The 17,887-nt window shown below is 48.5% G+C and overlaps 1 protein-coding gene across 1 annotated transcript in view; it reads right to left on the bottom strand.

The window, feature by feature from the left end:
* The window catches only part of LOC311343949 (zinc finger matrin-type protein 4-like), a gene marked incomplete at its 3' end in the record, with an annotated part of 60,271 nt that overhangs the window by 32,808 nt on the left and 9,576 nt on the right, over positions 1 to 17,887 (bottom strand). The window contains exon 2 of the mRNA XM_084468905.1: positions 12,241 to 12,342. Within this exon, the coding sequence (XP_084325031.1) occupies positions 12,241 to 12,342 (102 nt within the window). The remainder of the gene's footprint in view (positions 1 to 12,240; positions 12,343 to 17,887) is intronic.

The following is a 17,887-nucleotide window of genomic DNA, read 5'->3' as shown; positions in this document are numbered from 1 at the left end:
GAAGAGCAATGTTCCCCCGCGAGACCGCTCCTGTCCCCACTTCACTTGTTCTCAACTTTTAAAGTTTGGAAACTCTTTTCAAACGACGTCAGGAGTGAATCGTTTTCTGTTCGTCGCCTTTGATCGGTGCTTCTACCCGAGGCATCTCCTTCTCATGAGGAGCACGTCACCACGAGGTCAGGGTCTGGACGTCCCGCCTGCTCCTACAGCTAGACTCAAGACCCACTTGTTCAGAGCTCACCTAGAAGACTCTGTATAGCCTCACTCCCCTTACCCCCCCCCCCACCCCCTCTTACCCACTTATTGTGTGTTGTAAGTCCTGGCACTTAAAAAATTTACTTAGCACTTTGTAGCATCTTATCCTAGCTATCTCTATTGTACACAGGGAATGAGTTAACCTGACGATTGTAAGTGCTGCCACTTGTTTCTATGAACATCCTTACTGTACCGACAGAGATATAGTGTTGTTTCTCTTTCTTCTGACAAATGTACGTGTACGTGTACAATCAGGATGGGTCTCTCTCTCTCTCTCTCTCTCTCTCTCTCTCTCTCTCTCTCTCTCTCTCTCTCTCTCTCTCTCTCTCTCTCTCTCTCTCTCTCTCTCCCCTGGCTGAGGCTCCCCCTCTCTCTCCCTGGCCCAGTTTCTTTCTCTCTCTCTCTCTCTCTCCCTGGCTGAGGATCTCTCTCTCTCTCTCTCTCTGTGTGTCTCTCTCTCTCTCTCTGTCTCTCTCTGTCTCCCTCTGTCTCTCTCTGTCTCTCTCTCCCCCTGGACCGGGTCTCTCTTCCCGGGACGAAGCGTGTACAACCATGGATCCGAGTGCGCTGCCTGACATATTCGGGACTGAAACCCATCGACATGACGATCAGCAGCCCATCAGCGTCGGGGGGAGACATGGCCCTCGAGCAAGGGCAGCAACCGGCGTGGAACCATCTACCACTCCAGGGGAACAACACTATTACTATGATAGTAATGAAGTCATGAAGGATTCTGCTCTTTATTCCCATAAACTATAAATAATAAGGAATCAAACTGAGACCAGACTGAGACCTGGAGGTGGGGGTCCCCTTCACAGTCCGGTCCCCGCTGATGAGACCACCCGTGATGAGACCACCCATCATTATTACTGACGTGGTGAAGGTCAATCCCACACACACACAAACACATACACACTAGGGGTGTAACGATACACAAAAGTCACGATTCGGTACATACCTTGGTTTTTCAGTCACGGTTCGGTATGTTTTTCAGTACAGCAGTTATTATTTTATTTTTATTAAACAATTGGATTTTGATTAGATTTATTAAATTGTATCAAACAAATGCCTTACACAAATGAAAATACATGAAATACAATGGAGGATAAAAACAAAATCAACTTATTGTTTGACTTATTTCCATTGTGGTACTCAACACAAAACATCAGGACAAGACACTCACAGTGTCAGAGTGTTTTTCGGTATGAACCGAAATGAAACGCGCATCGAACCATTGGAGAATGAGTGCATTGTTACACCCCTAACACACACACACACACACACACAGACACATTAACACATACACACACGTAAACACATACACAAAGATACATACAGACACACGTAAACACACACACACACACACACACACACACACACACAGACAGACACATTAACACATACACACACGTAAACACATACACAAAGATACATACAGACACACGTAAACACACACATTCACATACACAGACAAAAATACATCCACTCACACACACACACACACACACACACACACACACACACACACACACACACACACACACACACACACGTACACACACATACACATACACACACACACGCACAAATACACATACACATACACACAGACACACACACACACACACACTAAAGTAAGTAGCAAAACACAGACGCATTAAACGTCCTCCCATTCCCAGATGGATCATGGGAGATATCTCCCACGCGACGCCTCACACAACGGCGTGCTTCAACTGCTTCCATGTTTTGATGCTCAACGATGCCTCAGTGCTCCAGGGGTATTCCCGAAGTATTCCGGAGTCCTGACACAAATGAAACATCAAACATTCCCTCCTCTAAACCACATCCGTACTCAAACCTCCAGAACGGCCAAACCGGAGAAACGTGCGAACGCACATGAAACGGTTTGACAGCAAGAACGTGTTTCTTCCTGGATCTCCCCAGATCCTGTGTGGATCTGGGGTGGGTGGGTGGTGGTGGGGGGGGGGGGGTACCGAGTGGGGGGGGGGGCGGGGGGCGGGGGGCGGCGCGACTACAGCGGCTTTCATCCTACTCTGGATTTAAAAGCCTTAGCCAAGTGGCGGGATTAGGCGCTGACTCATGCAGATTGGAGGTATTCATTCCAGAGTCGGCGCACTACACCGTTTCAATTTGAAACGCCTCATCAGCTAATCGCTGGTGTGTCAGAGTGATTTGAAGCCTTTTCTCCCGGCTTGTTTAATCATCGTTCTGGAGCCGAGGGGAACGTCGCAAATATCCCTGTACACACTAACCGCGTTTCAACACACACACACACACACACACACACACACACGTACACTCAGACTCGTTCTCATTCTCTCACCCAAACACAAACACACAGCCACACACTCACACACTCACACTCACACTCACACTCACACACACACACTCACACTCACGCTCACACTCACGCTCACACTCACACTCACGCTCACACTCACACTCACACACACACACACACACACACACACACACACACAAACAAACTCACTCACACACACACACACATACACACACACACACACACACAGATACACACTCCCTAACACACACAAACTCACTCACACACACATACATTCACTCACAGACACAAACACACACTCACACACTCACTCACACTCACATACACACATACACCCCCAGCCACACACACACACACACACACACACACACACACACACACACACACACTAACAACTGGTCTTCTAGGAGTTTCCTAATTAATAAAGCCTCTTCAAATTGGCCCGACGAGGGCAGGTTGTAATTAAACTCTGAGAGGAGATCAGTGCGGAGCGCGGTGGTGGAGGTACGGGGTGAGAGCAGAGGAACATCAGCTCCTCCTCACCGGTGTGAGGCCTCAGCACCCGATGGGTGAGCCCCACAGCGCTGGACTCTGGGTGGGTGCGGTCAGCACCCGCTGGGTGAGCCCCACAGCACTGGACTCCAGGTCCATGAGTCAAACGGGCGATGGACGGCGGTCCAGGCGCTTCACTCATGGATCGTGTTTGTTTAGGTTTAGATTGGGAAAGTGTCGTTGTTTAGAATCCGTCGGTTTTAGAACGTCAAAGCCGATTGGACGTGCTTTGAGAGGGAAGACGGGGTCAAAGGTGAGATAGTTTGACGTCGGTTGGAGGATCTGAGCGGTCAGACACTCCCAGGCTAGCTTCAGTTCTAGCTTCAGTGCTAGCTTCAGATCTACCTTCAGTGCTAGCTTCAGGGCTAGCTTCAGTGCTAGCTTCAGTGCTAGCTTCAGATCTACCTTCAGTGCTAGCTTCAGTGCTAGCTTCAATGCTAGCATCAGGGCTAGCTTCAGGGCTAGCTTCAGTGCTAGCTTCAGATCTACCTTCAGTGCTACCTTCAATTCAATTCAAACAAACCTTTATTGATAATAACCCCGGTCACTGTACAAGTACAAGTACATGCACAACGAAAATGGGCCATCGACCAGTCCCACATATATACACAACACACATGGGGTAGACAGGACCGGAAGACAGGGTAAGAGAAAAGTACAGCAAGACATGAGGAGAGGGAGGAGAAAAAAAGAGGCAACCCCAGGCCCGGTTCCAGAACAGAATGCCCCGGGGTGCATCTGAGATTACAGGGGGTGCACCAGTACTATAGTAAAACCAGCTACCCAGCTTCAGTTCAGACTTCGCTTTTTACACAGGCCTTTCTACCAGTAGATTGACAAGCACTTCTGGGTAGTTCTACTGACATGTTGGGACAAAAACATTTACTGTGCTTAAAAGATGGTATCACATCATGTCTTGTGATGTGGAGAACATTTCAGCTGCAACGTTAGCTTATTGATATCCAAGCTTTGGATATGAGAATGAATTAATAATGGTTAAATTAAATCAAATTTGAAAAGGCTCAAGAGGTTCACATACTTTCAAGCAGCACTGTAGCCTTGTGAGACCAAATCATTTAACAACATAAACATAAAACATAAAACATGCTCTGTATTTATATAAGTGAACCACTAAATGTCACAAAATAATTTTACATTATCATTCACAAGATAATGCTTGAAATATATCACTTCATGTCTAATACATCTAGATTATATGGAACATTTTGAATTAAATTACAAAAAAATAGCTTTTCCCTGATATTCTAATATTATGAGATGCACCTTTATGTGAACCACTTAATGTCAATAAGTGCTTATTCTGCTGCCCAAAACTTTTAATGCTGACAGATAAAACCCAATTAGGAATGTTATTTTCACAAAAAGTAATTAGTAATACATAGTGCCTTTCTTAAAGTTCACAAGATTGTAAATAAATACAATCAAAACACAATTGGCAATTATGGGTTCTTATGAACAACACAGTGGCGCCGGCAAAGGCTGCTTGTCCGGGAGTGAGAGCGGCGCCGGCAAAGGCAGCGAGTCGGGCAGGATTGAGCTAGCGTTGCTAGTGCTAGTGTTCACAACGGTTATACTGTCTGATGTATTGGATTCTTTTGCTGTGTTCTTTTTTATTTTCGGATATCCATTGTAAATGCCTAATTGTTGCTGCCGAAGAAGTTTAATGTCACTGACGTGAGCGCCGCCGGACGGGGCGCAGTTCACGCGCACCTGTCATAATAATAATAATGTTCTTATCGGTTTAGTGAACAAAATAAATGCAGCAAACAACAGTATTTAATGGAACAATTAGTTTTGTGAGCAAGTGTTTTATTTTTTTTATCATATTTATAAAAAAATAATAATAATTCACTCCCTCCTTTTTTCAATTGAGGGTGCAAACAATTTTTTTGGGGGTGCAATGCATGCTTATGCACCCCCGTAGAACCGGGCCTGGGCAACCCCCAGACTACACTCCTACAGTGTAGTCTGGGGGTTACAGTGTGGGAACAGGAAAAAAACACCTCAGCACATAAGCACATAATCACAACATGAGAACACAAGACCTGCAACAGGGGGAGGGGGGGGGGGGGTTAACCAGTACAGGCAAGCAGCCACCCGGCCCTCTGCAGCCGTTAGGCACTGGACACAGACCCGTCTTGTCATACTGGGGGGGGAAACCAAAAGCGGCGAAGGCGTGGGATGGGGGTAGAGGGGGGTGATTGCGTATCTGTATCCGTGTAAGAGTTCGCGTGTGCGTAGGCCTGAAGAGTCGCTCGCCCGACGTCACAACCACGGTGTCTCAGCCGCAGAATGTCATCGCGATAACACAGCAAGTTGCCATGGAGACAGCCTTGATCATGTCCCAGAAAGAGTCAAATCAGCAGGTGTCGGCGGGGTGGGGGGGAGGGAGGCACAAAGAGAGCGTCACACCGCAGTGCTCATCCGGGAGATGTTGTTCCAGCAGAGGCCTTGGCCGAGGCCAGTGCTGGTTGGGGGTGGGGGGCTGAAAAGATAAGATTAGGGTTGTTTGGTTTTAGGGCGAGTAGCCGCATTCCAATTTGCGCGACTACACTCCAAGTCCATGCCGGTCTCCAGAACGATCCCCTTGCCTTTGCAAAGCCGTGAGCTTCTCCATCATGATCGTGATGTTATCCGTATTGCTTTTCATAGTCATATTCAGAGTGCCGACAGCTCTGCCCACCGTATCAATCATGACGGGCAGCCCTGTGGGGCAATGAACAGCTGACCGCGTACCTTCATTTACCCGATGCATCCAGGCCATGCCTATTCCAATCAGCAAAAGACCCGTGAATACGATTCCAAATATGTAGATGTCTTCCACGTCCTCCACGGAAAGAGGCGCCAGGCACACAAGCTGCCACCCCCCCCAGGCATCCCTCGTGTATCCAGCTGCGAACGTTCCGGCAGGACAATCGGGTTCCCCCGAACCCAGGTGTTTCGTCGAAAAGACGGTGTCAACGGCGACGGCGTTGAGAGACCATTTGATCAAATCCATGATGATTTAAGTTTGGAGAGCAGTGCGGAGAGTCTCTCAAGTAAGGACGAGACGAGACGAGACAAGACAAGACAAGAGCAAAGCCAGGGTCACGGGGAGGAGAGGAACAGAAAGTGTGACCGCCTTCGTTGAGAGCCAAACGAGAGGCTCTCAACGAGCCTTCAGGGCTAGCTTCAGTGCTAGCTTCAGTGCTAGCTTCAATGCTAGCTTCAGTGCTAGATTCAGGGCTACCTTCAGTGCTAGCTTCAGGGCTACCTTCAGTGCTAGCTTCAGGGCTAACTTCAGGGCTACCTTCAGTGCTAGATTCAGGGCTACCTTCAGTGCTAGCTTCAGTGCTAGCTTCAGTGCTAGCTTCAGGGCTACCTTCAGTGCTAGATTCAGGGCTACCTTCAGGGCTAGCTTCAGTGCTAGCTTCAGGGCTAGCTTCAGGGCTAGCTTCAGGGCTAGCTTCAGTGCTAGCGTGGGCTCCAGCTCTTCAGGGGTTTGAGCTGAACAGGGACTCTTGTTGGGAAACAATGTCACCGCCTCTACACCACGTTCGTGCGTCAACTTTAATAAGATTATCATGATTGTTACTATTGTTATGAATCCCGAAGAGAAGAGAGAAGAGAGAAGAGAAGATGGAAACAGCGTCTTCCACCCACGTAGAAACCCTACAGAAACGTCCTCTCCTCCTCTTCTTCTTCTTCTTCTTCTTCTTCTTCTCCATCATCAACCACATCTGGCTGGTTCCCAGACAGCCACTTGATCTCCGGAATGATCCGTCGCCGGTTCCGCAGCGATTCGTGCTCCAGCGGTGTCAAATGCTTCTCGTCGGCGGTTAGGATGGATACAGTCTCCTTTCCATTAGCGCGGGGCTGGTGATGGAGGAGCAGCCGGTGAACATCACTCCCTGGCCCAACACACCGGGGATCAGAGGGAGGGTGGGGGTAAACGCTGGGACGGGGGGCGGCTAATGAAGCAGAACGCAGCGCAAGGGGAGGATCGTGATATGAACTGTCTCCTTCCTCGCCGCCTCGTCCTCTTCAACCTCCTCGCTCTCATTCTTGGGGTTCTTCCTCTCCTCCTCTCCTCCTCTCTTCCTCGTCCTCCTCCTCTCTCACTCTTGGAGTTCTTCCTCTCCTCATCCCTTACTCCTCCTCTCTCTCACGCTTGGAGTTCTTCCTCTGATCCTCTCCTCCTGCTCCTCCTCCTCCTCCTCCTCCTCCTCCTCTCTCTCACTCTCGGTGTCAGTGACAGCAACAGTACCGAGGGTGTACAGAGTCTGGCAGTGTGACTGCTGTCACAGCACATCCGCTCCGGGCCTGGCACGCGACGGCTCAGTGAGAGTCGCTTTAATTGGATTTAAATCACAGATCCGATGAACAGGTGACTCCCGGTGACCTGTGTGTGTGTGTGTCGGACAGAGGGGCTTTTGATTCTGTTGTTAGGTTAGGCACGTCAAGAGACGTTGACCTTTTTCCCCGTGATCCGATATTGGAAAGGTGCTTCGTGGAGCAGCATGTTTCCCGCTCAATGCGGGTTCATTTCGATCACCGTTGGCCTCGTCAGTTAGGGCAAGCGGTCTCCATGGACGCACGGTATCAGCAGTCTGATCGCAGGAACACAACTCAGTAAATCAAGCTCGCCTTGACCTCTGACCATGTTCGCCATCGTCCTCAGAGATTCCGACAAGACTTCCGATTTTTATAAATTGAATATCCAGGAATGCTTAAACACTACGGGGGCCTTTTATCCCGGCCTTCACATTGGGTTATCTTAGACGAGACCTTAACACTTGTCCGATATCGGTAGCGATGCATTTTTTCAAATCAATGTCACTTTCTCATTCCGTCCGCAAGCGATTTCCACGTTTGCAGCGGTGGTCTCTGAATGGACAGCAGAGAGTATCTGGTCCTCATTACGAGACATCTGCTCAGATCGGCTGCTCCTCTCCTCTAGGAATCAATGTGGTCGAGGTCAGACGGAGCAGGGGAGGGGACGCAGATCAGATCGTCAATAACAGGCCTGCTGAAGAAAAATCCCATCCACCCAGTCCTACTGTCAGTCCTACTGTCTGTCCTACTGTCTGTCCTGCTGCAATCACTGTCCTACTGTCTGTCCTACTGTCAGTCCTACTGTCTGTCCTGCTGCAATCACTGTCCTACTCTCTGTCCTACTCTCTGTCCTACTCTCTGTCCTACTGTCTGTCCTACTCTCTGTCCTACTCTCTGTCCTACTCTCTGTCCCGCTAGACTCTGTCCTATTGCCTTTTTTGTCGAGAAGTAGCTGAATATCAAGTCTAGCTGTGCTGTTGAAAGCAGTGCTTACAACAGCACACACACACACACACACACACACACACTGAGACACACACACACACACACACACACACACACACACTAAGAGACACCCACAGACACACATAGGCCGAGACACACGCATACACACACATACAAACACATACACACACAGACACACACACAAAAACGCACACAGACACACACCATCTCAATATCCAGTCCACATGTGCGTCATTATAAGTCATGTGATGTCCATTTTCACTGGGTGGACGGGATTTTTTTAATGAATATCATTAATTTCGGAAGCCTTGACATTATGAATAAACCCTAATAATAGACACGGGTTATGAGGTGCTGACGTCTCCTAAATCTCCTCCAATTTGGTTCAATTCAGCCATTAGCTCTGGCTCCCAGTCGCTCCACCCTCATCCCCCATCGCCAGCGCCGGACCCCCACGGCCCCCCCCTGGGGTCCGGCCCAGGCCGTCCTCAGCAAACGGGCCCCGCGACTCGCACAACGTAGCGACGCTAGGCTAATGCTGGCGGCCATTAAGATAACACACACTGAACTTTATTAATCCCTGATGGGAAATACAGAATTATTATACACGATAATAATTAGAGTAATTAGGAGGCTACAAAGAGAGTGAGTATGTGAGCTGGTGTGTGAGCGGGGGAGTTTGTTTTAGAGAGTGCGTAGGAGAGTGAATCTGTGAGAGTGAGGGTGACTGAGTGAATGAATGAATTTGTTTGCGGTTGAGGTGAGAGTGAGATGGTGAAGTGTGAATTACTAAAGCAAGAGTGAGAGAGCCGTCCCCCTCCGCAGGGCGGGGGGGGGGGGGCATTATGAATCCTGACTGACTGGCAGGGTAGTTGTTGATGGTAGAGGACGGCCTGACATACATCGGCACGCACGCACACACACACACACACACACACACTCACACTCTCACACACACACACACACACACACACACACACAGCTCATGTCACACAGCTCATGAGTCCCAGAGGGTAGAAAAGTATGAGGTACGCACACACACACACACACACACACACACCTACACACACACACACACACACACGCACATAAACTATTACACTTAACAACTTAACACCCCTCCCTAAGTGTTGCAAGTGAACTCGCATGCCGGCGCCCTCGTTCATAAGTAGCGTGTTCAGCTCGCTTCCTCTCTGCTGTCGGGGGGGGGGGGGGGGCGTCAGACCCCCCCCCCCGTCGGACCCCCAGGTCGTTCTCCGGGCCGCCTCTCCCGGCGCTTCAGCGACTCACCCCTCCACCCTCCACCCTCCACCTCCGTCATCCTCGGTACCCGGGGGAGCACTCTGCCACTCAACCCCTCCACCCTCCTACCTCAACCCACCTCCATGGTACCCGGGGACGCACTCTGCCAGTCACCCCCTCCACCCAACCCTCCACCCACCTCCACCCTCCACGGTACCCGTGGACGCACTCCGCTCTGTGAGACGCTGCGGAGCGGAGGCAGGAAGTCCCTGTTCCCTCTCCAAATCAATTATTCATTTGTGATGTGCTGGCAGCCCCCCCCCCCACCCACCCACCCCCCCACCCCCCACCGCCGCGCCCCCCCCCCCCTCCACCGCTGCTCCGTGCTGATCGGTTTTAGCGCCCGCAGGACGTAACGCGTGGTGACACGTCGGGGTCACGCTGACGAGGGGAACGCGTGCCGGGGAAGTTTTTCCATCGCTGAAATTTGGGACAAAGAATCTCACGTTGCTCGCTCTGCGCGGTTCGGTTCGGGCCGTTTGTGTTTCGACCGATTCCGCCACTGATGAGTTCAGGTAAACGCTCTCCACACGCAGGTGGGGGTGAGGTTATTAAACCTGACGATTTAAATTGGCAATTTAGAGTTTTGTACAAGCCTTTTTCAAACCACTTTCCAAAGATACACTTCCACAGAACTTCCAGAAGAAGCTTCATAGGAACGTCTACAAACGGTACGATTTGAACACACATTTCTCACTGTGGCTCCCCTTTCCTCTCCTCCACATTAGAAGTGATGAAGCTCCTTGGGGAACCGACCGGATGAATCTGCATAACCGGGTTGTGATCCGCCCGTGTTCGCCCTCTCTCTGTTGTGCTCCATTCGATTAGGCGGCGTGTCCACACCCAGCCTTCCCTCTCAGCGTTTCCTCTCCCCGGCCGTATGCTGCTCTCTGCAGATGCAACGCTTTCCATATTCTCCCTGACTGCACCGCCGTCTCACCTCTCCCCAAACCCAAGGCACATTTATCATTCTGTATGCATATTGTACCTCACATTGTTGTGGCTGGAATTGGTTTATGGTGGGTGTCCACATGTATTTGTATGTTAATTTATTTTTCCACAATGCAATGGGCTATTTTTTGCGGCCCTACGATTTGGGAGATGGGGGCAGCTATTAGCCGAGCTAAACGTCGGGATGAATGTGTTAACGTCGTCATCTCAGTTTGGGTTCTGCCCTATTGGCTCCTTGCATGTCTGGTTTAATTGGTTTATTTGTGTGTCCAATATGCTGAACATGATTTATCTGGCGGACGTGTTACCTGCTGCTTTAACGGAGGGAACAGCACAACAGAAGATGGAAAAGGGCTTTTGGTGCTTTTGGTGTGTGTTTTGATTTAAACCCCACTAATTCAATAGACAAGCGACACCTACTTATCTTCCCTGTTTTTGATTTCATCCCACCCAATCCATCCATGATCCTGTGTGTGTATTGTTTTACTACACAAATATATTCGGCTGTATTTTGCATACAGGAAGTTTTTTTGATTATGAGGGGGCTTCTGGGATATTTCAAAATTGTGCAATGTAAATGGACTGCATTTACACAAACACAAAGCGCTTTACATTATTGCGTAACATTCACCCATTCATGCACACATTCACACACACCGACGGTCAACCACGCAGGGCGACAGCCAGCTTGTCGGGAGCAGTTAGGGTGAGGCGTCTCGCTCAGGGACACCTCCACACTCAGCTAGGAGGAGCCTGGGATCAGACTATCCACCTTCCGGTTAGCAGCCAACCCGCTCTACCTCCTGAGGCACATACCGCCTTATAAATGTCTTTTTAGTTTTTTGAGTTTTGACTGATGGAGTTTTGACTGATACATTCAGACACACACTGAGGCTGTTCTCACACACACGGCCTAGTCTCGTCTACGGCTGTAACTTCATCCACTGCGGGGGACAGCTGGTCGGGGAGCAGCCATCGCTCACAGCCTGTCACGCACAAATCAAAGAGGGCTGTGGTGATGAAGGGCTGAGGGGGACTGAGGACAGCCTCACAGAGTGAAGGGGTGAAGAGACTGAGGACAGCCTCACAGAGTGAAGGGGTGAAGAGACTGAGGACAGCCTCACAGAGTGAAGGGGTGATGAGTGAAATGGTGATGGGACTGAGGACAGCTACACAGAGTGAACGAGTGAGTGTCACTGTGTGTGTGTGTGTGTGTGTCTGTGCGTACCTCATAGTGTTCTACTCTTTAGGACTCAGAGATGAGCTGTGTGTGTGTGTGTGTGTGTGTGTGTGTGTGTGTGTGTGTGTGTGTGCGTGCGTACCTTATAGTGAGCTACCCTCTGGGACTCTGAGATGAGCTGTGTGCGTGCGTGCGTGCGTGCGTGCGTGCATGTGTGTGTGTGTGTGTGGTTGCATGCGTGTGTGTGTGTGTGTGTGTGTATGTGTGTGTGTGTGTGTGTGTGTGTGTGTGTGTGTGTGTGTGTGTGTGTGTGTGTGTGTGTGTGTATGTGTGTATGTGTGTGTGTGTGTGTGTGTGTGTGTGTGTGCGTGCGTACCTCATAGTGTGCTACCCTCTGGGACTCTGAGATGAGCTGGGCGCTGCAGACTCTACAGTAGCTGTCGGTGAACAGCCCCTGGTCCACCTCCGTCGACTTCATCTGCGGGACAAACAGAGACCGAGTAAACAAACAAGCACAATAAACAAACAAGCACGGTACACCGACTGAACGGCGCGTCCGCACACAGCCGTCAGAGTCCTGGGGAACACGGGCCCTATCCACAGGGCACAGAACCGTCTCTGTGAGGGGTTGGCTTGAGGTTATTTTACTAATCGACTCGTGTTGTGAAGTCAGCGGCGATACCCAGCCCTAAACACGTGTGAGGAGAGGATCAGAGGAACACGGACCCATGTGCGGTAACGTTGACCCCTCACAGGCAGGGTGGGGCAATGTTGGCTAGTTGGGCTGTCATGGCCGTAGCTACCTGACCTGGAGGAGTGTGATGTTGTGTAGAGGCAGGGACCGACCAGGATGGTTTGCCTGTATGTATGTATGTATGTATGTATGTATGTATGTATGTTTGTATGTAAGTATGTCAATCATGGCACCCATCATCAATCATGCACTCCTGACCATCCCTGGAAGGAGGGATCCCCCACTCTGCGTTCCTTCTCTAGATTTCTTCCTTGCTTATAATGGGAGTTTTTTTCTTGCCCTCTTGGGGGCTAGGGTCAGGGGGGTCATAACTATACGGCCTGTTAAGCCCTTTGAGACTGTACCTGTGATTCAGGGCTTTACAAATTGAATTGAATTGAATTGAATCGAGACAATCCTGTAATGTAAATTTTATGTTTTCCATTCCCCTTCCTCACAGAGTAAGAATTATTTCAGTGTGAGTCAGTGTGAGAGATTAGCATTACCGCAGGATGAACAACAGTATTTTTGGTTCACATCTTGTTTTGTACGCATCAGTTTGAAATAGACAAGACAAATATAGCAAATGTGTAACGGAAAAGGTTGGGCGACAGAATCAAATTTCATACTGCGATAGACGTTCAATAATTCATTAAGCGGCGCTGGAATTAGACACAGACGCTGAGCAGAATATATGAGCCAGGACTCCTGAAATAGGGCATAAACCTTTCAACACAAACACAGACAAATCTGCTCCTTCTCAAACAAGAAAAAGTAATTCGAAATAACGATGCAGATATTACAGTTGGAGTTATGTTTGTGGCAAGGAGAGGGGATGTTTCAGAATAAGAGTCCTATGAGAGGCTTTTAATGTAGTGAGTCAGCAGGGAGCAGGCCAGGGGTACCAGAGGGGTTATACTGGGACACACCTGTGAAGGTAATTAAATATATATACTATAAATACTACAACAACTACACTACAAAAACATTAATAAATACAAACACAGATAGTGCAGCAGATGAAGATATAGCACAATTTAAGGTTAGTATCATATGATTTGGTATGTATGCTTTTTTTTATGTGACAAACACTTTTTGGTACGTGCCTACTGATCAGATTCTGCTGATTGTAAGAAGTTGACATGTCCCCGATAACTCATCATTAGTATCGTGCACGCCAGCAGATCAATACGTGGATATGTGTTAATTATCAGGGAACTACACAGGGGATCAGTGCGTATCTGTTCATTATCAGGGGCACTAGGAGGTCACTGCGTATGTGTTCATTATCAGGGGAACTAGGAGGTCACTGCGTATGTGCTTATTATCAGGTGAACTACACTAGAGATCACTGTGTATGTGTTCATTATCAGGTGAACTAGGAGGAGGTCACTATGTGTTCATTATCAGGGGAACTAGGAGGTCACTGCGTATCTGTTCATTATCAGAGGAAGGAACTACACTGGAGATCACTGCGTATGTGTTTATTATCAGGGGAACTGGGAGATCACTGCGTGTTCATTATCAGGTGAACTACACTAGAGATCACTGTGTATGTGATCATTATCAGGTGAACTAGGAGGTCACTGCGTATGTGTTCATTATCAGGGGAACTAGGAGATCACTGCATATGTGTTCATTATCAAGGGAACTAGGAGATCACTATGTGTTCATTATCAGGGGCATTAGGAGATCACTGCATATGTGTTCATTATCAGGGGAACTAGGAGATCACTGCATATGTGTTCATTATCAGGGGAACTAGGAGATCACTATGTGTTCATTATCAGGGGAACTAGGAGATCACTGCGTATGTGTTCATTATCAGGTGAACTAGGAGGTCACTGTGTATGTGTTCATTATCAGGGGAACTACCTCTTCAAGTGATAGACTACCCTTGACCGTCAGCACAAACTTCACTTTGGCAGTGTCTTTAATTAGTATTCATACAAAGATTCAAGATGCTTTGCATTCCAAAGTATCTCAAGGCCAACGTTAAATAGTACCAGTGGTTAGCATTTGTAACCATACTAATTAGAGGGATAAACATACAATTTAATGATCCAACCTTCCTTTCATCATGAACACCACCAATCCCCCCCTAATAATAGTACTTGCATTTTTTAATCTGTGGTTTTCTGTAACAGTCTGACCCGATTAGAGGTCTCTATCTTTGCTACTGTAATTCAGATCACTGCATGGAGATGAGCAGATACCAGTGGCCCAATTCCAGTTACCCCCGGCAACAGTAAACAGCAGGCTTGGCACTGCGTATTTCTTGCAGCACCGTGTCAAACATCTTCGATATCTGTGACTTGTTACATCATGCTGGCACTTCAATTATTTCACCAGATTGAAAGAATGCAAAAAATAGAGACATTGTAGATACAGCTACATTATTGCTACTACTACTATTATTATTACTACTACTACTACTACTGCTACTAATAATACTACTACTACTATACTAGTACTACTACTACTATAATACTACTACTATACTATTACTACTAATATATACTACTACTGCTGCTTCTACTACTACTACTACTACTACTACTAGTACTACTACTATTCTACTAATACTACTACTACTACTACTACTACTTAACTACTACTAATAATAATGCTACTACCACTCCTATTACTCCTATTATACTACTACTGCTACTACTACTACTACTAGTAATGCTTCTACCATTCTTATTGCTGCTATTTTACTACTACTACTCCCTGAGGTCTCACACAAAGGATACACCCAATTATTCATTTGACCAAGAGAGCAAGGCAGCCCTAATGAAATGAAAATTATATCCATATCCATATCTCACCATGAATGCCTTAACATGCATTCTGAGCAGGTCTGATCAGAAGGCCGACCACGGAGTGGTTATCTGTCGGACGCACAGACTGACAGACCCAGAGACACAGACCAGCTTTCCCTCCTGACATCAGTCACGGCTTGGTGGACCTTCAGCCTGTTTCAGCGGAAAAACCCCTCGCTTCCTCTTGCCCGTTAGCGTTAGCATTAGTAAGCAGAGGCGTACTCCTGCCCCCTGCATCAGGCAACAAGTGGCCTGCCACGAGACAAAAGAAAACCAGTTGGAGATCGATTCATTAGTCTAATGGACACTCTAGTGGATCGGGTTGGCTGGTAACCGGAAGGTTGCTAGTTCGATCCCTTGCTCCACCCCCGTAAGCAAGAAAAATCACCCTAACTGCTCTTGACGAGCTGGCTGTCGCCTTGCATGGTTGACACCGCCGTCGGTGAGTGAATGTGCATGAATGGGTGAATGTTAGGCAATAATTGTAAAGCGCTTTGAGTGGCCACTGGTTAGAATAGCACTGTATAAATGCAGTCCATTTACTATCCTTAAACAGAGAGGCTTGGAAACGTTATTAGTTCCAACACACTGTACTGATGTGAGCAGAGGAGAAAGGCCAGGGGGGTTTCCCCAGGACAACTCAACATCTGGTCGGAGAAGCAGCAGCTGGAAGAGGCAGCATCTGTTTACCACCAAGAGACCAGAAGAAGATGCTCACAGACGCAAACACATCGCTGTTAGCCTCCAAAGCTGCAATCACCCAACTTCTGTTTTCCCCACTTTTGTTTTGATTGTGTTTTCGGTTGAGTCCCACGGTTCTCATGGTGCATTTGTTTAGCGGCCATCGCTACGCATCAAACGGCATTAAGAACCGGCGCACTCCATCAAAACACAATTTAATCAGAATGAGGACTGTGATACTCAATCAAAACATGATTCAATCTAAATAAAGTGGAGTAAAATTGCTGATAGCAGCTTTAACGGGAAATCACATCACCACATCTCGATCCAAAGGCAATTTACTGTCACTGCTGATGGAAAATAAAGTTCTATAAAGACAGCCTGGCACCGGCCCAACCCCGCTTGTAACTCCCAGCGGCCAGTAAAGATCCCATTCAGCAGAGCGGGGGGCCGCTGCCAACACCGGTGTCCTGGCCCCGGTCCCAACACCGTCCTACCAACATGGCCGTCTGTAGCCCTGATCATCATCCTCCTATTTTCCCGCTCTGCGTGGTAGTTGCCTCGGGGCGCCCCTGCTTAAACATGTGGTCCAGCAGTCGCAGGAACTGCGTTCTCTTCATCATCATTCTCCTGGCCTGCTGAACATCCATGTCCAGCAGCCTCTCTATCCCAGTCCAGATCTTTCTTGGTGTTCTCAGGTCAAAGATAACCTGTTTCTGTATTTCGGTATCTGTCCAGCCTGCATACATGACCTACATACTTAAGAAGTTGTAGGTAGCAAATGTCACGTATTGGGAGAATGTCAGTTATATAGTGCAGCTGGAACTTGAAACTCTGGTCCAGGTCACCTCATTTTGGGTTGATATTCTTTCTTCTGTCACCCCGACTAGGAGCATTCTTCCGTTCAAAACCACCTCATACTGAACCCTCAGTTCTACACCAGTGTTAGAGTCCTCCCACCTGTAGGGGCAGACCCAGCCTGAGTCCCAACATGCCCCCCATTCATACGGCCTACCGCTGGGAGTACTGGGGCGAAGGAGGCCAGATACAGCCAGGTTTGGGTTCTGGGTGTGGTGAAGGAGCCATGGCGGGGATGACATGTGAGGTTGGAGTGTCGCCATGGCCAACGCTTCAAGTTAACTCCCCCAGGGACCACAACTCATGGCCGTGTTCTCTGATCGGAAGAGAAGCACGTACCGTCCGGCCCTCGTTGGGCTCAGAGGACGGAGCGGGTTTAGAAGGAGAGGCTTGGATCGCTCCGATTGGTCGTCGGCCAAATAATTCACCTGAATAATATATCAGACAAGAGGAGATTAGACCATGGCCGTAGAAATAAACCCCAAAGTGTCAACAAATCTTCTTGGCTGTGGTCATTACTGAATTTAGGAGATTGTGGAGACTCCATTATTCATCGGGAAGAGGACTTAAAATATTAAACATGTGCATAATTTATACAACACTTTGAATGACACTTCTGGAAGCTCTAGGGCCGACTGCCAGGGCCTGTTCATCTGCGTCTCCTCTGGTTAGGACTCGAGTTTAAGCATAGTTCAAAATAGGTTTTAAAGGATCTTGCGCAACCTTCTAACAGAATCCGTGTCCTTAAGGTAAGAGGGCGGGGTGTGTACCAGAGGGGGGAGTTCGACCAGAGAATGAGATAGAGACACCTAGCCCTCCTCTCCCTGCTCCTTCTTCTTCCCCCCTGCCCCCTCCCCCTTCTTCTCCCCGCCACCTCCTCCCCTCCACCTCTACCAGCGCTCCACCTCCTGGGCCGCATTCCGCCC

The sequence above is a fragment of the Micromesistius poutassou genome, assembly GCF_964030765.1.
Source record: "Micromesistius poutassou genome assembly, chromosome: 5".
In the NCBI taxonomy this organism is placed as follows: Eukaryota; Metazoa; Chordata; class Actinopteri; order Gadiformes; family Gadidae; genus Micromesistius; species Micromesistius poutassou.
Note: the sequence above shows the minus strand (reverse complement) of the source record. Positions and strands in the feature narration are given on the sequence as shown.